Source organism: Lissotriton helveticus, chromosome 3_2, assembly GCF_964261635.1.
Source record: "Lissotriton helveticus chromosome 3_2, aLisHel1.1, whole genome shotgun sequence".
Classification (NCBI taxonomy): Eukaryota; Metazoa; Chordata; class Amphibia; order Caudata; family Salamandridae; genus Lissotriton; species Lissotriton helveticus.
The window spans coordinates 212837369-212860937 of record NC_136062.1 but is presented as its reverse complement, the minus strand read 5'-3'; the positions used below and the strand labels follow the sequence as shown (position 1 = coordinate 212860937).

General features: G+C 40.6%; 1 protein-coding gene across 1 annotated transcript in view; it reads right to left on the bottom strand.

Moving 5' to 3' along the window:
• Positions 1-23569, bottom strand: part of CCDC33 (coiled-coil domain containing 33) — a 1331950-nt gene that overhangs the window by 852264 nt on the left and 456117 nt on the right. The window contains exon 5 of the mRNA XM_078684539.1: positions 23069-23202. Coding sequence (XP_078540665.1) covers positions 23069-23202 — 134 coding nt within the window. The remainder of the gene's footprint in view (positions 1-23068; positions 23203-23569) is intronic.

Genomic DNA, 23569 nt, shown 5'->3' with positions numbered 1-23569 from the left:
TCAAATAACTACCATTTTCCAACAACTTGAACGTGGGGATGATAGCAGGAACTGGCGTGCCTTGCAACACGCAAGCCATATTTGGTCGGTGTTTGTTGCATGAACCGTGTAACTGTATGTGCCTACACATTAGTGAATGATCTGGCGTCTCAGTGCATTCCTCTCCATTCAGATAAACTTCTTGATCATCTTTGAAACATCTGTATGTGTATGGAAGCGACCAGACCTCATGAAGAAAAGCACTACCTAAAGGTTCATAACGACCTATTGGTATATATTTCATACAATTTGAAAACTTATATAAAGCAAAAGGCAGCGTTATTAAACCGTGGATAAGGCACGTTGCCAAAAAACCCGCAATCCTCTGCTGATGATGTCACTGAGCATGTCATGAATGATGTAATATGTGACATCATCAGCAGTGGATTACGGGTAATAGTATCTCTAGTTTACTCCCCTATAGCTGTCTTTCTTTTAACATAAGTGTCTGTTTCCTTCCCTTATACTTACTGTTTTTGGTTCGCTTCCGGTTCGCGTACCGGCGAGCGAACTGGGAAGCGAACTAAGAGAAATAGAGGTTGGCACAGTTCCAAATATTGTACCAATTTTTTAATAACGGGGAGGTAGTTCTGAAAAGAACTTTTTTTTTATTGTTTTTGTTGTTTTATATTTTTTTATTATTTTTCGGAACATTTTTTTACTTTTTTTGAATTTTTCTGAACAGTTTTATATTTTTTTGGGTTTTTCTTGGAGGGGGCAATGAAAACGATTCATTGTAAAGGGCTCAACAGGAGCAACAAAACAAAAAAAGAAGTATTTATTATTTTGGGCGTTTCGTACAAACTTGCATATGATAGTCAATAGCTCTGTTGATCAGAGTGATGCTTCTTTCTCCGTAGGAAATGAATCCATCGCAAAATACGCAGATGTGTTTTACTTCACCAAATTTCATTTGTATATTTGGCACCATCTCCCTGCCCTCTGGTCCCGTTACTTCCGGTACAACAGATCTTCTGGCCATAATAGGGAGATTATCTAGGTCGTTCCGAAACTGTGCAGCACTGTAGTTGTTAGGATGCCACCTAGTCATATGGCGATGCATTGTGTAGTTTCCGAAACTGTATTTTTTCTCGGTTCCTCTGGACAGTCTATCTTGACATATAAGGCAAGTTACGTATCTTGCATTTACTTTTTTCTGACCTTTGGGAATTTTAAAAAATTGCCAAATGAAGTTTTCTTTCCGGTGAGACGTCCTGGGCTGCTCAGGCAAAAACTGCCTCTCTTCGTGCTCGTCGTCCTGTTCCTCTTCTTCCTCTTCTTGTTGAATTATAACTTGAGCAGGTGGTCCACTCTTCCTTGGATGTGGTGGAGGTGGTGGGGAAGCACCAGCTGAAGCTACTAAAGAAGCCATTGCTCAGTGATCACAAAGGGTCTTTCTCTCACAATGATGAAAGTCAGAGTGAGGAAAGAAGGAGGGATTTTCATCATTTGGGAAAAACAAGAGTTCTCAACCAATCAAAAGTGTTCATTTTAGATTATATGACCTAGTCTTACATCATTAGGAAACCAAAAGTGAAATGAACCAATGAAAAGTGTTATTACCAAGTCACATGACTTGCTGTGTTTACGTTAAGCGCTTTGCAGGGCCTCCCGGTTTGCTTCCAGAAACCTGCGCTTTGCGACTCGCTTCGCGTACCAGTTCGCTAACGTAGCACGTCATATGACGTATCACGCGACAACGTGAAACGTCATGCGGACGGGAGGCGTCACGATGTTGTTTTCTAACGCGGCACTTGCGGTAAAGAAACGTTTACCGGCTCGCGGTCTATTTCGCGGCATCAAGGTCAGCTAACGGGAAGCTTCCCGATTCGCGAAGCGGGAACGAAGAAAAAAAAATATTTAAAAAAAAAATTATTCATAAACATATAAAATATATTTTGGGATTTAAAGAAGAATACATTTTACAGCTACAGATATTAGCTGTTAAAAAAACAATGAAATTCACAGAAAAAACCATAGGTTATAGACCAAATATAGTTAGGAATTAGCATTTACAAAACCTTGAAAATTCACTGAAAAAACCATAGGTTATAGACCATATATAGTTAGGAATTAGCATTTAGAAAACCTTATTTTACTCACACAAAACCATTGAAATTCCATATATAGTTAGTTGCACTAACTATATATCGCGCACCCGCAATCCACTGCTGATGATGTCACATATTACATCATTCATGACATGGTCAGTGACATCACTGATGACATCACTGATGACATCTCAAATGACATCACTGATGACATCATCTAGTGTCTGTGTGTTTTTGTAAAGTTTAAATACGTTTTACATATTGAAGAATGACTGGATGTATGGAAGACTGAGTGTGTGTGTGGCTGGCTGGGAGGTGTGTGACTCTGTGCATATCAATGTGTACTTGTATCAGTGATTGTATAAGAGAGTAAGTATGTGTTAGTATATGTGTGAAAAGTATGGTGTTCTGTGTTTAACTATAGATGAGGAAATCGAAGTGTGATTGATTCTTCACAGGACTGACTAGGTGTATAAGTGCATATGATAGTGTTCTAATAATAACTGACTGTATGTATGAGCAATTGTATGGGTGAATGAGTGAATGTGTGTGTAGACGTACGAATCAGTGAGTGCGTATGTAGTAACTGGTATTGGTGTGTCATGATGTCATCAGTGATGTCATTTGAGATGTCATCAGTGATGTCATTTCAGATGTCATTAGTGATGTCATCAGTGATGTCACTGAAGTATGGTGTTCTGTGTTTAACTGTATAGATGAAGAAATGGAAGTGTGATTGATTCTTTACAGGACTGACTTGGTGTGTGAGTAACTCCATGGATGAGTGGCAGTGTGTGACTGTCTGCATAGGTGTATGAGTGCATATGATAGTGTTGTAATAATGAGTGACTGTATGTATGAGTGATTGTATGGGTGAATGAGTGAATGTGTGTGTAGACGTAGGAATCAGTGAGTGCGTATGTAGTAACTGGTATTGGTGTGTCATGATGTCATCAGTGATGTCATTTGAGATGTCATCAGTGATGTCATCAGTGATGTCATTTGAGATGTCATCAGTGATGTCATCAGTGATGTCACTGACCATGTCATGAATGATGTAATATGTGACATCATCAGCAGTGGATTGCGGGTGCGCGATATATAGTTAGTGCAACTAACTATATATGGAATTTCAATGGTTTTGTGTGAGTAAAATAAGGTTTTCTAAATGCTAATTCCTAACTATATATGGTCTATAACCTATGGTTTTTTCAGTGAATTTTCAAGGTTTTGTAAATGCTAATTCCTAACTATATATGGTCTATAACCTATGGTTTTTTCTGTGAATATATATATATATATATATATATATATATATATTCACTGAAAAATACATAGGTTTCAGGCCTTATATAGTTAGGAATTAGCATTTAAAAAACCTTTAAAATTCACTCAAAAAAAGTTTTAGGAGTGTTATACTTAGCTGGACATTTCACTCATACAAAACCATTGATATTGCTCCTATATAGTTAGTTGTACTAACTATATTTCGCGCACCCGCAATCCACTGCTGATGATGTCACATATTACATCATTCATGACATGGTCAGTGACATCACTGATGACATCTCAAATGACATCACTGATGACATCACTGATGACATCATCCAGTGAATGTGGTTTGCTTCGTTATTTAAATATGCATTATATATATAGCAATTTGCATTGAAGAATGAGTGGATATATAAAAATAAATATTTGGATGGAGGATTTAGTAGCAGTGTAATTGACTGTTTACTTGACCAATTTATAGTGTCTCATTAAATATAGTGGATAGTGACTAAACTGTTTGAATATCTGTATCACTTCGTCAGTTGTTGTGTAAACTGGTTCTCCAGTTGGTTACTAGCTATGTGAAAGTCTGTGTTAGTTATTGATTAGTTAACTGAGTATTTGTATGGGAGAGTGAATGTGTGTGTGGTGCGGTGGGGGGTGTGTGACTGCCCAAAGATGTGTGAATAGTTGATTCACTAGATGGTATACAGCGGTTAGCACGCATTTTTAACAACGCGGTACTGTTACCACGCTACTTTTACCACACAAGTCGATACAACGACTTGCGCTGGGGGGCGCTCCAGGATAGTAAATAGATTAATTTACTATCCAACTCCTTTCCCTAGAGTCCACGGGGACTGGAGTTGGAATAGTAAATTAAAAAATTTACTATCCAGCGCCCCTCCACGCAAGTCGTTGTAACGACTTGCGTGGTAAAAGTAGAGTTGTAACGGTATGTGTTGTAAAAGTACGCGTGGTACCGTCATATATCCTCACTAGATATATGAAGTTAAAACTACATGTTCTAACAGTTGTTTGGGTGAGTGAATATCTTTATGGGTGTGGTGATGAGCAAATACATTTCTCAATGGTACATGTCCAAGAAACTAGAAAAATAAAAGGCAGTGTATGTGTCAGTTGTTGTATATTAATAAGTATACATAAGACGCAATGATTGTGTGAGTGACTGTATGGATAACTTTATACTTGTAATAATGATTTTATAATTCACTAAGTATGACTTACTATCTAAATGAATAGATGTAGTTGTGTTTGTATAAGTGTGTAGCTAAGTAAATATGTAAGTATGATCCATTGTTTGCATAAGTGAGTAGGATGACTTCATATGTGAATAGGATGTGTGCTGGTGTGTAATGTCGATTTAGGTGTATAAGTATTTTTGATAGTGTTCTATTGTTCATTGACAGCATGTATGAGTGAATCTACAGGTAAGTGATTAGATGTGTGTATACATCTAAAATCACTGAGTGGGTTTTTAGATACTTGTATTGCTGTAACAATGGATTCAAATATGATACTCTTTATTTTACAAAGAGTGATGAAAGATTTTACTAGTGTATGAAAAGGTGTATGTGATTGTCACGTGGATGATGTCATCAGTGATGTCATCAGTGATGTCATTTGAGATGTCATCAGTAATGTCACTGACCATGTCATGAATGATGTAATATGTGACATCATCAGCAGTGGATTGCGGGTGCGCGAAATATAGTTAGTACAACTAACTATATATGAGCAATATCAATGGTTTTGTATGAGTGAAATGTCCAGCTAACTATAACACCCCTAAAACTTATAGTTTTTTGAGTGAATTTTAAAGGTTTTTTAAATGCTAATTCCTAACTATATAAGGCCTGAAACCTATGGTTTTTTCAGTGAATTTCAAAGGTTTTTTTAAATGATAATTCCTAACTATATAAGGCCTGAAACCTATGGTTTTTTCAGTGAATTTCAAAGGTTTTTTTAAATGCTAATTCCTAACTATATAAGACCTGAAAGCCCACCAGGAATCTCCAGTATGCGCCAGGGGACTGCATTGCAGAGAGGTGTAATGAAGCCACGCCCCTTTTTACACCTCTCTGCAACGCAGCCCCCGTGCATGTTTGAAGAGGCGGAACTAATTCCCCTTGCATACAGGGGGCCCCTGGGGGCCAACTAGCCCACCTTGAACTTCCAGTATGCGCCAGGGGGCTGCATTGCAGAGGTGTAATGAGGCTATGCCCCTTGTTACACCTCTCTGCAACGCAGCCCCCTGGCACGTTTGCAGAGGGGGAACTAATTCCCCTTGCATACTGGGGGTCCCTGGGGGCCAACTATCCCACCAGGAGCCTCCAGTATGCGCCAGGGGGCTGCATTGCAGAGAGGTGTAATGAGGCCACACCCTTTTTTACACCTCTCTGCAACGCAGCCCCCGTGCATGTTTGAAGAGGGGGAACTAATTCCCCTTGCATACTGGGAGTCCCTGGGGGCCAACTAGCCCATCTGGAACCTCCAGTATGCGCCAGGGGGCTGCATTGCACAGAGGTGTAATGAGGCTATGCCTCTTTTTACACCTCTCTGCAACGCAGGCCACTGGCGCGTTTGCAGAGGCGGGAATAATTCCCCTTGCATACTGGGGGTCCCTGGGTCATATCTGCCCAAACGCCGAAATTCCGAACGATTGAAAATGACTTTTCTTGAGAAACATTTAGATTTGGATTATCATGTCCTATACTTTGGAATTTTTGAAAGACTGACTTTGAGGATGCTATAAATTACTCAAGTCTGCACGAATTGTGTGGGTAAAATTGATACCTAGTCACTTTGAATAAGAATGTACTTACGTCTCGTCTAACATTTGGAAGAAATATCTAGTTATATGACAACAGGATACCGACATAACTTGAAGGAAATAAGAACGCCCTGAAAAAGTTCTGTTGTACAGAACGAAACGTGTCAGCTGGCTGTGGTACATGAACTTAAGGAAAATAAAAGCATTTGAATATACACCAAGATTCAGCACTTCAATAAGGACTCTAAGTGATATGATTTGATTGGACTTATTGTGCAAGTGGTGCTGTGCCAAACTTTGGAATATTCTCCACTACTCTCTACTACTTACTCTCTACTACTCCACTACTCTCTAATACTCAATCTCTACTACTCATTCTCTACTACTCTTCTACTCTTCTACTCTCTACTACTCTCTCTCTACTACTCTCTCTCTCTACTACTCACTCCCTACTACTCACTATCTACTACTCACTCTCTACTACTCTCTACTCTCTACTACTCACTCTCTACTACTCTCTTTCCACTACTCACTCTTTACTACTCACTATCTACTACTCTCTACTACTCACTCTCTACTTCTCACTCTCTACTACTCTCTACTACTCACTCTCTACTACTCATTACTACTCACTCTCTACTACTGACTCTCTACTACTCTCTACTACTCACTCTCTACTACTCTCTCTCTCTACTACTCTCTACTACTCACTCTACTACTCACTCTCTACTACTCTCTACTATTCTCTCTCTCTGCTACTCACTCTCTACTACTCTCTACTACTCACTCTTTACTACTCTCTACTAATCACTTTCTCCTGCTCTCTACTACTCACTCTACTACTTACTCTCTACTACTCACTCTCTACTACTCACTCTCTACTACTCTCTACTACTCACTCTACTATTCACTCTACTACTCTCTACTACTCACTCTCTGCTACTCTCTCTACTGCTCTCTACTACTCTCTACTACTCACTCTCTACTCTATTACTCACTCTCTTCTCTCTACCTCTCTACCTCTCTCTACTTCTCTCTCTACTAGTCTCTACCTCTACCTCTCTACCTCTACACCTCTACCTCTACACCTCTACCTCTCTACCTCTCTCTACACGCACACATATACACATATATATATGCATATATATGCATATGCATTTATGTATGTGTATATATATATATATATACATACATACATATATAAACATATATAATCTGCATATCAATATAAATACAAATATAAATGCATGCATACATATACATATATGCATACATATGCATAATATTTACATGAAAGTTTTAAAAACACTAATAAAAGCAAAGCTAAAAAGCCACCTCATTACAAACAGAATGGCTTTAACTTAAACGAGGGCGAGATCTATTGCATTTTCAATGGTTGTTTACTTTGGTTCCATCAAGAAGGCATTCAGATGTGTCACACGTTTGCCATAAATTCTGAATGTTAGCACTCTAGTGGCTCATTAGATCACTGTAGTAAAGCTACTGCTCACCAGGGAAGTCTGCTGCTAATCATACTTTCTATGGCAAAATGAACCCCCTCATTTTGTTCCTTTTTAAATTAAATGTTTTCAGACTTACCACTTCATTCCAATCAAGATGGCTTCTAGTGTGCCATACTTTTGTCATAAGTAAGACTGTTAGCGCTCTAGTTGTTCTTTGGAACACTCTGGAACATTCTGTCATTGGGCTATACTTGGGCTACATCTGGGTGATATTTGGGCTACATTTGGGCTCTTTTGTCTCTGGTGGCCATCTTGGGAGACTGCATGTCAGAATTTTTTAATGAAATAGAAGAGGATTTGGGAAGTCACTCAAAATGTGCCCTAATTTTTTTTTCTGCAGCACTAATCATACTTTCTATGGCAAAATATACCCCCTCATTTTGTTCCTTTTTAAATTAAATGTTTTAAGAATTACCACTTTATTCCAATCAAGATGGCTTCAGGTGTGCCATACCTTTGTAATAAGTAGGACTGTTAGCGCTCTAGTTGTTCTTTAGAACATTCTAGGAGGCTACAGTAGAACACAAAGGAATCAACTGACAGTCTCTGTCCTTGTTGGATGCACATGTTTTACTGAGAATGTCAGACTTCATGCTCACATGACTGAGAAAGATAATGTGAATTTACAGAAAATATGCTTTCAGTTTAGCTAATAGATCCCCTTCCAAACCACTGTGGGAAAAGCATGAGATAATAGTTTTCTTTCAAACATGATTCATGATATCCCAGCAGAAGGCTTTTTTACATAGTAAAATCACCTTAGAACACACCACAATTCCTAAAATGAGTATGGTACCATCAACAAATGATTTATAATGTAACTAAAGTCCTAAAACCCTCTATTAACTACAATGCTTTTTAATGAGGTGCTATCATGTATATTGGTCCCAAGATGGCTGCCAACACTTTTTGGATGAAGTGCTGACAGCCAATCAGATCTCACGATGAGATGTGTGGTTAGGCTCCGCCCAGATATATATGTGTTTTTGAAGTTAATTTTCATAAAAACCACTGGTGCAATTTTCACCAAATATAGCAAAGGCACTTCTGCGTACCAGTCCCTACAATTTTGCCAAGTTTGCTGTAATTCCGTTCAGCGGTTCGGGCTGTAGCCTTGTCAGAACGTCCTATGGAAATTAACATTGGGAAAAATACGTTTTGGGGCCTCCCTTTTTTCTCAGCCCCCACTTCACGAATCCCCCCGAAACTTTCAAGGAAGGAGCACAGCGGAGCTGGCCAAAAGTTTGGAAAATTACACGCAAATTCCTCAACCGGCGCCAAAGTTATTCCCAATAGAATGTTGCGGATTTCCTATGGTAGCTAGGTCCTAACTATATATTACCTACTGGCTATTGCCAGTAGGTAATATATTTATATATATATATATATATCTGCAAATACCTCGCAGCAGCGCTCCTTACAAAGAGACTCAAGGCAAGGACCAACTTTTTCTCAGCATTCTTTTATTCAGCCATTAGGTAGTGTGTCATATATATATATATATATATATATGTTCCACAAAAAAGGTTGCCCTTAATGGGAGCACATCACTGAAAGCCACTCCTTGCAGTGAGGACCACAGGTATCTCACACTGCAGCTTCGCATCAAGATCAAAGGCTTTATGCGTTTCGAATGTCACTTCTTGTTCACAAGCCCAAGCAAAGAAAAGAACAGCAAACCACATAGAAAACACCTGTGCTGTATTAAAGAGTATAGCCCTCCTGGGCGTGTTCTCCCGCCCGCTACGGCATCTGGTATTTGGAGTCTCTAATCATAAAATCCCAAGTGGGTGTTGCTGACTTGTCCTAATAAAATGCAATAAAATCTCCAGTGGGTTGACTTCAGAGTGAAATATGAAGAAAACTGTTACGTTCAGACCTTTCCTTTCCTCTTTCAGCATCTGAGATTCCAAACACTGAGGATCAGCGTTGATGCGGCGGGCTGCGCCCGCTACTAGGCAAAGCCGCTATTAATTCCACAAAAAAAGGTTTGCCCTAATGGGAGTGCCTCACGGAAAGCCATACTTTGCTAGAAGGACCACAGATATCTCACATTGAAGCTGGCATCAAGATCATTGGCTTTACGCATTTCGAATGTCACTTTTTGTTCACAAGCCCATGCAAAGAAAAGAACAGCAAACGACATAGAGAACACCTGTGCTTTATTAAAGAGTCCAGCCCTCCTGGTCGTGTTCTCTTGTCCGCTAGGGTGTCTAGTATTTGGAGTCTCTAATCGTAAAATCCCAAAGGGGTGTTGCTGACTTGTCTTAATAAATTAATATTAAATTATTCAATTATATATATATATACAGAAAGTGGTCTATCAGTGGCGCACTCTTGCTGCCGGTGCCGCGTGTGGGGTAAAAGACCACCAACCCCTAGACATTAATGGCAAATGGAGAGAATACTGCACTCCCAGAGGCTTTGTTTAGTAGAATCCTGTTTAATAGGCAACCAGTATATCATAAGACACTATGAGCGAGATTTACTAAATCTCCAGCAATGCAGCGCAGTCCCCCGTGAGGATGCGCTATGTTGCACGACAGGGAGGGAGCAGGAGAGTGACATATTTTCAAAGATATAGCTCTGTCCTCCCCTTTTCTTTGCGCCGGCACAGATTACAGCTGCCGTGCGCCACCCACAAACCTTAGCGCCGCAGCGCCAGGATGAGTGTGTGTGAGTCCAGCATAGGTTTTGTACAGGAAGGGTACCTGTAGTATCTTTGTAAGAAGAAGGACTCCAGAAGTAATTGATTTCTAAAGGATTTATTCTCCAGCAATAAAGCACGTCTGGTTAGATCCGTAGTTAGCAGGAAACTGACCAACAGTCAAACATGGAATAAGAACATTCAATGACAGCATGGAAAGAATGTGGAACATGACATAAGGGAATACACTAGTCTTAAAGGGATACAATCCTACAAACTATAATTAATTAATAAACTACAACCAACATACTACATATCTTCCCCCTTTTGTTGTTTTTTTTTTTTTTTTTTAAAACCAACAACCGGGAGGAAAAAAAAAACAATAATTTATTTATACACAACAAATTCTTTGTACTTCGAAGGTCTTTTGACAGACCTACCAAAAGAAGATTTCTGAACAGAGGACGACTCTTGATCTTGGTTAGCATGAGTTGAATTATCACAAACACCTGAAGAAGAAGCTTCATTATCACAAACATTTGAGGAAGGAGTGTCATTATCACAAACATCTGAAGGTGAAACTTCATCATGAAAACAATCACTGTTAACATTAGAGTCGATGGAATTCTGAGCAGAATCTGAGATATCAGATTGAGTGTAATCAAAACACCAAAAGTGCCCATGAGATTTCTTTGTACAACCCAAGGGAACTAGTTCATGTTCATGTTGGTGTTGAGCCAACGCTAAACGACTTAAATGCCACTTTTCACCGTTCTCCAATGTGACAGAATTTTCATGAATTTTCACAACTTTCTTGGGTGAACTAAACTTGCTTTGACCTTTAGGAACCTTTCTAGCACTTTTAATACAGACAAAATCTCCTATTTGTAACTTGACAGGTTTTGAACCATGTTTACTGTCATGATATAATCTGTTTTTAGTTTGAGAAGAAGACAATTTAGAATTGATTGCATCAGTATCGTAGAATACCATATCATTCCTTTTCATCCAACCTGGGTTAGTTTTTGAAAAAGGAACTCGGCACCGCATCAAAGAAAAAGGACTCTTCCCAGAGGAAGGGTGTGGGGTAACTCTATATGCCCATAACATTTTCTTACATTCATTCTCCCAAACAAGTTTGGATTTGAAACACAATTGAATAGTATTTTTAATGACCCTATTGAGTCTTTCTACAACACCATTGCAGGAAGGGTGGTATAATGGTGTCAGCTTATGCTTAATCCCTTTTGAAGTAAAAAACGACTGCATTTCCATGGACTTAAATTGAGGCCCATTGTCAGTTAAGACAGATGACGGACAACCTTCTTGGATAAATACACATTCTAAAAATTCAATAACACTAGTGGAGTTAGCTTTCACAACCACTTTCAATTCGAACCATTTAGAAAACAAATCAACAATGACAATGACGAATTTGACACTGTCATCAAACCAATTGACTGGTCCCATGATGTCCATGGCTAATTCTTCCCAAGGAAGGTTAGGAGCTGTAACAATACCCAAAGGTGGATTGAAGGTTCTTTTGGACTTGTCAGAAACTTCACAATTTATGCAAGTTCTAACAAGTTTCTCAATATCGTTGTCCATCCCTGGCCACCAATACTGGTCTCTCACTCTGGATTTCGTACGAGAGATGCCAGGATGGCCTTCATGTGACAACTGCATAATGTGAGGTCTAACATACATGGGTGGAATTATTTTATCACTTCTAAGTAGAAATATGTCAGAAATGGAAAGTTCATCACGAACCTCCCAAAAACCTCTTAAAGAATCATTAAGGTTTTTTTTACAAAAATCTTTCCAACCCATTACCACTTTAGATTTAACATCCGTCAGAACTATATCATCAGAATCAGCCTTTAGCCAATGGTCTTTAGAAAAACTGTCAAAAATGTTGCAAATAGAAACAACATTCGCAACCGAAAAGTCATTCCAGGAATTGCGGTCAGCCACAAAAATTGGTAGAGAAAATCTGTTCAAAAAGTCAGCAATGATATTTTTTGTACCAGGGACATAGTTTATAACAAATTGAAAATCTTGTAAGCGCATGGAAAGTCTTGAAATTCTAGCAGTGGCCTTATACAAACCTTGTGTAGTCAATAACTTCGTAAGGGGCTTATGATCAGTTCTGACACAAAATGATTTTCCCCAAATGAACTTTCTGAAATGTTCTAACCCCCATACAACTGCGAGGGTCTCCCTTTCTATCACCGAGTATTTTTCCTCAGTGGGTGTAAGGGATCTTGAGGCAAAAGCTATGACAACCTCTTGGTTAAACTCGGAAAGCTGAGTTAACACTGCCCCTAAGCCTTTAGAACTAGCATCAGTAGTAACGAATGTAGTGGCAGTGGGGTCAAAGCCTTGCAGGTTGGGAGCACAGCAAACAGCCTTTTTTTTGATTTCAAAGGCTTGTTGACAATCATGTGACCAAACAAAAGGAATTTTATTCTTCAAAAGGACACGCATAGGAAAAGTTTTATCACTAAAATTGGAAACAAATTTGGCGTAAAACTCCGCTAAACCCAGAAATGACCTTAGGTCATCCTTGGATTTAGGAGCAGGAGCATCTAAAATAGCTCTTACCAGTTTAGTCTTAGGTCTTATTCCTTGAGAACTAATCTCATGGCCAAGATACACTACACTGTCCTCTGAAAAAGTACACTTAGAGATTTCAGCAGTAAGACATTTTTCATCAAGAGTTTGCATAACTTTTCTCAATCTAGAATCATGCTGTGGAGCATCCTTCCCAAGAACAAGGATGTCATCTTGGAAGAAAATGACACCAGTCATATCTCCAAATAATTGTGACATAAGGCGCTGAAAAACTGCAGCCGCAGAGGCCAAACCGAATGGCATGCGACGAAAACGGAAGCAGCCAAAAGGAGTACAAAATGCAGTAAGGTCACGACTGGAATGATGTAATGTGATTTGGTGGTACGCTGATGATAAATCAAGCGTAGAGAAAAACTTGGCACCACGAGTTAAAGACAACATTTCATCAATCCTGGGTAAGGGATACTGATCTACAATTATATTATTATTCAAGTTTCTCAAATCAACACATAAGCGGATTTTTCCATTGGGCCGTCTGGCAACCACCAATGGAGAAATCCACTCTGAAGATTCGATTGGTTCTATGATGCCACTCTCTTGTAATTTTAATAAATCATTTTTTTCCTCATCCCTGACAATAAGTGGTATGTTCCGTACCTTATGAATCATAGGTACAGCATTGCTTTTTAGTCTTATGCGGTGAGAAAAGCCTTTGAATTTTCCAATCTTACCTGAAAATACATTCGGAAACTCTTTAAGAACCCAATTCTTGGTATCTTCACTTACACCAGTAACTAGAACCTGTTCGATACTGTTGGGATCAAGAACAATGTGTAAAGATCTTTGGTCTCTCCAGCCTAAAACAGAAGGACCATCTATAGCAATGTATAACTTACAAAATGCTGTACGATGTTTAAATTCAAAAATCAAAGAACGGAAACCCAACATTTCTATAGTGTTACCAGTAAAGCTTTCAGTAAGAATATCACTGGGCTCCAGATGAGGGCCCAACTCACTCACTAATTCTTTCTCCCAAACCTTTTTGTTGACAATAGTGTAGGGAGAACCAGAATCGGCAGCTACTTGTACAGGAATACCCCCAAATTTTACAATGCATAAGGGTTTGCTTCTCTCATCCTCCCCAACAACTAAAACAATATTACATTGTGCTTTGGTAGCCTGATTGGGAGAAGACACGCTAATGTCAGAATCGTAATCAGAAGATGTATCAGTGATACAAGCTACTTTGGTATGTTGGACGGACTTTCTGTTGCATACTTTGGCATAATGACCAACAATACCACAATTGGAACATTTTGCTGATCTAGCAGGACAATTATCAGAACTTGCATTATGATTTTTATCACCACAACGGTAACATGCAAAAGAAAATGAACTACTCTGATTAGGTTTGTTCTTATTAAAAGTTTTCTTGCTAGATGAAGAAGAATTCTTGTTAGTTTGGAACTTCCTGCTTGAACTTTTTTTTGCAAAGATATTTTTCTTCTTGTTATCGGAAATATTGTTCACAGTAGGAGTGGAAGAAGATTCTGATTGATTAGATAGTGCTTTAGAACTCCTATCTGATAATTCAGCTTTTTTAAGTAAAGTAATGACATCCTTGAGACTAGATTCCCCTTCAATCCAAAGTCTGTCTTGAATAGTCTTGTTCTTAGTACAAACAACAACTTGATCTCTGATCAGTTCATCGTGTAAAGCACCAAATTTGCACTGTGCAGCTAAAATCTTCAGTTGCGAAACATATTCTTCAACAGTTTCATTTTGGAGTTGTTTGCGCTTGAAAAACGCGCGTCTTGTTACCCCAATGCAAACAGTAGGTGAATAGTGTTCAGTTAAGTCTGATAATGCTGCTTTAAATTTGTCAAAATCCCCTGATCTTTCGGGTTTCTGCATTTGATCATATACCCTGAGACCCTCAGGACCAAGACTGTGAAGCAACATACGCATTTTTCTGTCAGAAGACAAAGCACCAACATTATCCTCCAAAGTGGCTATGTAATTCAAAAAATAATTTTTCCATTCATCCCACTTAATTATAGGATCACCAGGAGAAACTAAAAACTCTTTAGGATTGCTGATGTTGATGTTAATACAAGAAGATGAAGCCGAAGCAGCATTGCTGGATGCAGGAGTTTCAACACTCATGTTAAATGAGAAAAATGAATACTGAACTGCTGTATTGAAAATCAGTATAGTCAATAAATGTAGTACACTGAAAACGCTATAATTGAAGAAGAAATAGATATAGCCTTACTTTGTCCATTTACCGCGTAGAAAATTCTCTTTTTGAGGGACTCGAAATGAATTCTGAAGCCAGACGTGCTTAATCGGTAAATCAAAGATGGCTGCACGTACGCGCTACGTCAGGTCACGTTGATTGACCTAAGACGTATAGCGCGATTTGTGTTCCTGAAGCGTTGCTAAGCGGCAGGTGTTGCTAGGAAGCAAACGTTCTTGAAGTGTTGCTAAGCGGCAGGCTCGAGAGTTGAGATGAGCGCATGCACGCGGGAGCAACAGAAGACGCGTTTAAAGGTAAACACCTTATGCGCGTAGAAACACAAACGAGGAATAAAAATAAGATAATAACTCACAGTTTGTACAGAAGATGCCGCTTATCCCTCAAGTTAGGATTCAGTTTTATCCAACCAGTTAAGGTTCTGAAATGAAAACGTAGGTCCGTTTATACGAAGGAAACTCCCAAAAAAAAATCTGGAAACTTGAAGAAGTTTTCTTTTAACATCCCATCCTCGTCGCCAATAAATTGTAGTATCTTTGTAAGAAGAAGGACTCCAGAAGTAATTGATTTCTAAAGGATTTATTCTCCAGCAATAAAGCACGTCTGGTTAGATCCGTAGTTAGCAGGAAACTGACCAACAGTCAAACATGGAATAAGAACATTCAATGACAGCATGGAAAGAATGTGGAACATGACATAAGGGAATACACTAGTCTTAAAGGGATACAATCCTACAAACTATAATTAATTAATAAACTACAACCAACATACTACAGTACCCTTCCTGTACAAAATACTATGCCTAGACACGGGAGAAAGCTTTTCCCACTATGAGTGCGTGCTGCACAGTGCAGCACGCATGCAAAATCGGAAAAGGAAGGAGAAATAAAAATATTTCTCCTTCCTTGCGCCTAGTTTGACAGCGAGCAGTTTTCTTACGCAGTGGCGTAACGATAATTGAGGGGGCCCCCCTGCCAGGTACGTGGAGGGGCCCCCTCCGGACTATATTAGGAGCTCTCAGGCCGAAGTGCCGTGCTAAGGGGGCCCCCTTGAGCTTGAGGGCCCCCCCCGCACTGCGGAGGATGCGTGGGCCTGTGTTACGCCCTAAACCCAATCCACTATGTTTACTAAATTGAGTTTAGCGTGAGAACCCTTGGGTGGTTGCATGGGAATGCACATGTACCACCTTTGGCACACCCCCATGGCTTAAAGTAATGTGAAGTACCGCATATTTGCATTACTGTTACATTATTTCGTAAAGTAAATTAGGAAAAAAAAGATTTTGCGCCGTTTTGTGTCACTTTTGTGACGCAAACACGGCGCAAGAGTAAATCTCCCCCATTGACAGGTTTTGACATTTGTCTTTCTCAAATGGTTTCAGTTTTAGGTGTTGCTGGCTCTAACACTCTTTGTATGAACTGAAAGGCACCTTGGGAAATGTAAATTGCCCAGAACCCCTTTGTTCTTTTGAAACAGTTTCACTACATGCTTTAAAAGTAGCAGAATTCTGATTCCTTCCATTCAAAATGAAGTTGTCAGCACCAAATGATCCTGCCAGTTCAAAGTTGTACCAATAGGTCACTACTTGGCTTCCGGATCCTTCCTCCACTCCATAACGGGTTGCATCGGTGTTTGGAGCACACGGGGACATGGACTAACCATGTGCTTGATCAGACTGTCCTCACAAACAGGTCGCATAAGAAGTCTGACTGCCAGTCTCTTATCCGTCTTCATTTGTGTTAGTACAAACGCAGGGGATGGATTAGTATCTTCTCGCTGGCCTCATGTTTGCTGAAACTCCCAAACACAGGGTGCTGCCACTTATTAATGATGTCCATGCAAAGTGGTCTCTCAGTGGCGCGCTCTTGCTGCAGGTGCAGTGTGTGGGGTAAAAGTCCACCAACCCCCAAGACATTAATTGCAAATAGAGAGAACGCTGCGCTCCCAGAGAGCTCTGTTTCGTAGAATCCTGTTTAACACCTTGACCGCGGCGCCGCTGCCACGCCCTGTGCTGGACATTCCAGAACAGGGCGCGGTCGTGACGGAACCGTTCCGTCATCAGCACAGCTCAGCCGTGACTGATGACGGAACGGTTCCGTCACCAGCATGGAAGGGGTTAATATGCAACCAGTAAATCATAAGACACCATGACGCGTTTCAGCATTCGTATTTCTCAAATGGTTTAAGTCTTATTACTTGTTGCTTGCTCTGCCACACCTTGTATAAAGTGAAAGCATCTTGGGAAATGTAGTTTCTCCATTACTGTACCAGGAAGCCCTTTGTTGTTTTGTACAGTTTCTCTAAATGCTTCAAAAGCAGAACAATCCTGCTCCCTTCCATTCAAAATGAAGCTGCCAGCACCACATTTTCCATAATTTGGCAGTTCAAAGTTTTACCAATGAGACGCGAACTGTACTAACACAAACTAAAATGTATGGTCAGGACTTCTTATGCGCCCAGCGCGACCTGTTTGTGAGGACAGTCTGATCAAGCATATGGTGAGTCCATGTCCCTGTGTACTCAAAACACTGATGTGACCCGTTATGAAGTGGACAAAGGGTCCAGAAGCCAAGTAAGTGACCTATTGGTACAACTTTCAACTGCTTTGAGCTCAAGCTGTGCGTCCACCAACATATCTTGTCCGAGGTTTTGGAATTGAAAATTTGATTGCCCCCTTGCTCATGCTTTATACTTTGTTAAGTTAGCATTCATGGTACCATTTTATTAGTAGCCACCATTTTGCTCCATGATTGAAGCTAAGCTCCTGCCTCATTTTGCATGCCTCAGTGTGAAGCTGCTGTCCCGTTACTTCTTCCAATCATATTCAAGGTTGAATCCTAATGCACTAATGAATAGCTTATTCTGTTTTCGCGGGTCACTTCTTTCAGAGGGGAGCCAAATGCAGACCTGCTATGAGTGAACAATACATCAACATTCAGGTATATCGGAAATCACAACAAAATGAGAGTTCGATTTTTTTAAGTAGATGTGTTGTTTTCATCCTCTCTTCCCTATAACTTGATTGCACCTGTACCAACAAACAGAAAAGAACAAGCTGCCTATGTTCGTCAGGTGGCAACGGCCAGATAAGTCAGCGGATAGGCTTATCCCGAGACTAGTTGATATAATTGTTAGGACACTGGACCTTCACACGCAATCTTGTTGTCATGATTCATCATAGGCAAAAACAACAATTGATGGACAGAATGCAGAACAATGTCGTACATTCACCCCAGTACAGAGATATGGGCCTAAATCCATCGTTTTTTTGATCACCATGCCATTCCAGTTTGGACCCAGCCATATGCAAATCAGTCTTGACCCTGCACCCAATGGGAACAGTCCAGCCTGAACTGCCAGGCCTAGTCCTCCCTGGACTGGAAACAAGCAACCTAGGACTGATTTCGGACTTTCAGCCCTCATCAGCCTGGATAGCTTGACTCCAGTGGCATGGACCGATGGATTTAACCCAGATCTTTTGACTGGGGGAGAATGTTTGCAATGTCAGCATTCCATCCATCATCTGTTTGCTGTAACAAATACTTCATCATAGGGCCTGTTCTTCACCGCACCAAAGATCTTCTCAAACGTTGGTTAGTTTGTGATTCAGTGATAGAGAGAAGAATGGGATGCAGTATGTAGAAACCCACAATATCTAAGACACCAGACTCCCATGCGGACCGTTCAGGTTAGAGATAGTTTTAAACCCATGTAATCAGTGACAGGCTCATACATAAAACAATCTTCAAGCTGAAAGGCAGTGGGTTAAGCAGAAAATGGCAGGTCAGATGCAGGTCACATCACAATTTCAGGAAACTCAACAGAACATTTAGTGGTTAGTTCAGCTGAGCTGTTGCATGAAAATAGGTCACAATTCCCTTCAGTTTCAGGAAACTTGACAGAACTATTGGTGGCTAGTGCAGATGAGCCATTGTACCGAATAGGTCACAAAATAGGTCACCACAATCTTCATGGGCTATAGAAATGAGCCGAGATGCTTCTCACATTAGGGACTGCTTTCTCTCTAAGCACAGCGGTGCAAAAGGGGGTGGTGATGGACGGAGCATCTGAACCAATCAAACACTCACACCCACTCAACAGATCTGGGTTTAATCCATCACCGTTCTTTAGCCCACTCTGCCACCCCAGTTCAGACATGGCCATATTTATGCAAATGAGTCTGACCCTGTGCCTCATGGGAACAGTCCAGCCCGAACTGCCAAGCCATGCCTTCCTTGGACCGGAAACAGGCTTCCTAGGACCGGTTTCTGGCATTTCAGCCGTCTTCAGCCAGGCTTGCTTGAATTCAGTGGCAAAGTGAGCAAGGGACTCACGTCTGAGCATACCCTGCCAACTTATGGCGAACAAAGCGGTACAAAAGGGGATGGTGATGGACGGAGCATATGAACCAATCAAACACTCACACTCAGTTAACAGATCTGGGTTTAATCCATCACCGTTCTTTAGCCCACTCTAAGCACAGCAGTTTCTCTTGATTAAACACGTACACAGGATGAGACAACACATCCTGCCCTAGAACATTTGCTTACCAACATGTGCATGCTTCTGCAGAGACCACACTCATATGCCGAAACCACACGGTAAGATAGCTTGACCAAGTTTTCATTTTACCAAGATATGACCACTCGCTGTGCGGTCACATAAACATGCGCTTTTGTATGCTTAAAATCCGAGAACCTACACCCACACAGTGGGCTTCAGTTTGTTATCACAAAAACTACTAAAGGTCAATATGTTATGTGATGGTGTACTTACTTTGTGGTTTGTGGTTTCTAGCTATAAATTTTGCTGCCTGCGTGCTCTACTTTCGGAAATCAGATTGTATCTCCACGGGGGTGACTGATCTCAACTGCAGTATCTAAGTAAACCTATTTTACTTTGCCAATTGTGTCTTGGTTTTTCTTTCTCAGATTTTTCCTCCAACATCAATGGTGGGCAATGGCAAAGAAAATGGAGTGATTTTGTTAGATTTAGCAGTGCATAGTATGTATTTATCATAAGCTGCCTTGTAAATACGGCTATGCCAGATTTGATGAATCTGACCAAATCTAATTTGAAGTTTATCAAATATGATGCATTTTCTTACAGCATTAGTGAGGTAGGTTTGGCTACTTAATCCAAGGCTGAATGCTTTACTAGTACTGAGGGTTCAAGAGTAGTGCATATGAGATCTAAATGTTCTTTCTTTTCAAAAATAAGTTTGATACGGTTTTAACATCACAAAATAAAATGATGGACATAGTGTTGAAACTTTTCAAACACTCACCCCCAGACACAGATCTGGGTTTAATCCATTGATATTTTGCTTGCCACATCACCCTAGTTTGGACCCAGCCATATGCAGATCAGTCTTGACCCGGCTCCCCATGGGAACAGTCCAGCACACACTGACCTAGTCAAGTCCTCCCTGGACCATAAACAAGCATTCTAGGACCTGTTTCAGGGTATCACCCCTCATCAGCCAAGCTACCTTGAATCCAGTGGCACAGCGAGCAAGGGGCCCACATCTGGGCATACCCCTAGCCAGTTAGGGTGCACATGATGTTGCTATGTGCGCCCTAAGTGTCGAAAGATGGAGGCTAAAAACTTGCTTGATGATATTGCATAGAGCCAGGTCAGGCCAAGGAGATTAGCTACCCAGAAAAACCTTAATACCATAACTCATAGCTGGCAGGGATTTTTCTCTTATTCTTTTCAATATGGGTACCAGAGAGGGACCTGTAAGGTCGCTGGCCAAATGTAACAACATGATAGAAAGTAATACCTCTCTTGATTTTAGGTTTGATATATAAAGCGGGTGGCCACCTCTAATTCTTAGATATTTATATATACTCACCCTGGTGATAGATTCTCCCTTGAAAGTGCACATACTTTGTTTATTCATTTTTCAGCAAAAGGTACTATGTTCAGTTTTGCAACATCCACAGTCAATTAGTTGGTTCCACAGCAAGACCTCAAATCAGTAAGAAGACGTTGTGGCTTATTCAATATTATCATCATATTAGAGGACTGGCATGGCCAGTCTGTTTGATTTTGGAGGGCAAGTATTATCATTCATGTTGGCAGAACCCAGGTCTACAGCATAGAAATTACAAAGTAGGGGAGCTGCACACTGCCATGCTTCAAGCTCTTATAATCACCTTTTCTCAGTTTCAAAAAGCTATAAAAGCCTCAATATCACTCAGCATTTAAAGGGCTCTTCAGGACATTGAACATCATGCTCGCTATCCACGGTGCTTCCCTGCTGTTAGCTAACAAAAACCTCATATTATAAAATTACCTGCACGGAATGAAAACAAACCACAATTTTCTGTTACTTGGAAATATCCAGCTTAGCCCAAGCAGTTAACTGATGTGATGTAAGTAGTTTAGAGTATATGATTTGTCATAAAAGAGTTATTTATTTCGTAAAATAGATACTAAACATCTAAATACATTGATTTGGCTCATGCCTGCCTTACATTGCCTCCAGTAACAACCTAACGAGCCTGCTACCATAGGTGAGCCAGCGAAGTTACACAGTTTTTGCTTAACCAATGCCTAACTAGTCACCAGTACCCAGGAGAGAAGGGACCGCTTGCAGTATTGTCTGTGGAACAGTCAGTTACTCCAGATCATTACTTAACTCTAGGGAAAGGTCAAGCCATAAGCATGCACCTGAAAAACACTCATACTCCACTCCACAACCTCAACTACATGCCAGACAGAGATATGCAAAATTAGTGTCGATAACGAAAAGCCTAAGGGACACAATCTTTATAGCAACTTTTCTGGTAAAATAAAGACCAGAGACTGGAATATTGAGTCCTACGTACAAGGACAAGGAGGGGATCCATCTTTTTAAGAGCTGAGCAGAACTATACGTTATGGGACGCCAATGAATGCTGAAATCTGTGATGCTGCACTGCGCTGAAGGCTGCGAAACGATCCAAAGGCCAACAATATCACTTTTGCCAGGGCCCTTGCAGGAAAGTGGTTCTTTACAACACCTGACAAAGGCTTTCAGCCCCACTTCAAGGTAAAAAATCCGTCTGACAGGTTTGTTATCACTCTATCTGCCATAGGGTAAGAGGTGAAGATAGCCTAACGCTCCACTGACAGTGAACAGCATCCACTATTGCTCTCCCTTGAGGCTGGAAAGGTTATTCTCTGGCTCAGAGCCGGGGACAGAATTGTAAGACCAGATTCTTATTTAGAGGATGCGTAAGTGTCTTTCCAGATTTACCATACAATTCCCACCTTGGGGGACAACTATACCTTTAATCCGATATGTACAATAAGAAAAGTAAACCAATAGCTACCAAAAATCAAAAGAAAAAACTGAATTGATTAAGATATTTACATCTAACGTAGGGTCAAGTGACATTACATATGCAGTCAAACAAAGCATGGAAACCAGTCAAACAGGCACGGCCCGTGCAGGGCGTTATACCGGGGCGGTGACGTCAGGCGGGGGAGGGTCAGTGTGGGGGGTTGTAAAATGCGGGATATGGACCATTACAGGTAAGTACCAAAAAGGTACTTACCTGTGATGGTCCATATCCCGCATTTTACAACCTCCCACCCTGACCCTCCCCCGCATGACATCACCTCCCTGCACGGGTCGTGCCTGCAGTCAAACACTCTTATTTTCTCTCTCCCACACACACACCCTAATGGAAAAATCACATACAGCCAGTTGTAAATCAATCACACACAAACAGCCACAGAGCAGATAGAGTGCAACCATAAACAAATAGTCACAGATTAGCCACACACAGGCAACAAGCGGTAGTCAAAGAAAGGTATCATAAGGAAGTACATCTCGTACAATAACTTACCAGCATCTCTGCCCTGAACCACACAGTCTCTTCATCCACTAGTTGGCCAGAGGCCTTCTTCTTGACCTACCTTCATCTTGTGCATTATCTTCCTCAATGTCAAGGTACAAGGTCTCCTCCCAGCTGGGCGAGTGGGTTGGTTGGGCTGCAGAGTGAGTTACACCTTGAGCTGCACGTTTCTTCGTCTCGTCTGAGCTGCTTTTCCTGTAATGCCAAACATGGATGATTTTTAGACACTCCACCATCTACTCATAAATGGGACTGACAGGTAAAAATTCCAATTGACCTTTGCAGAATGATTCTGCTAGATCCAATTGGTTGCATGTAGGCTTTTTGGGAAACAAATAAGTAATATGAAGACAATCCCACTTGTTTTCAGTTACCTTTTGTAACTTATTATGGTGGACAGAGAAAGCCCACTTTAGCATGATAAAGTCTTTGTCGTTGAAGAGAAGGGTCGCATTGAATGAAGCTAGTCTGTTTTTCTTAGGAGGGAGCTAAACCTTCCTACTGAATTCCCTTGGTTGGGAGAGCTTTAATAAAATTATAAATGAAAGTGAAGTGTGGGGTA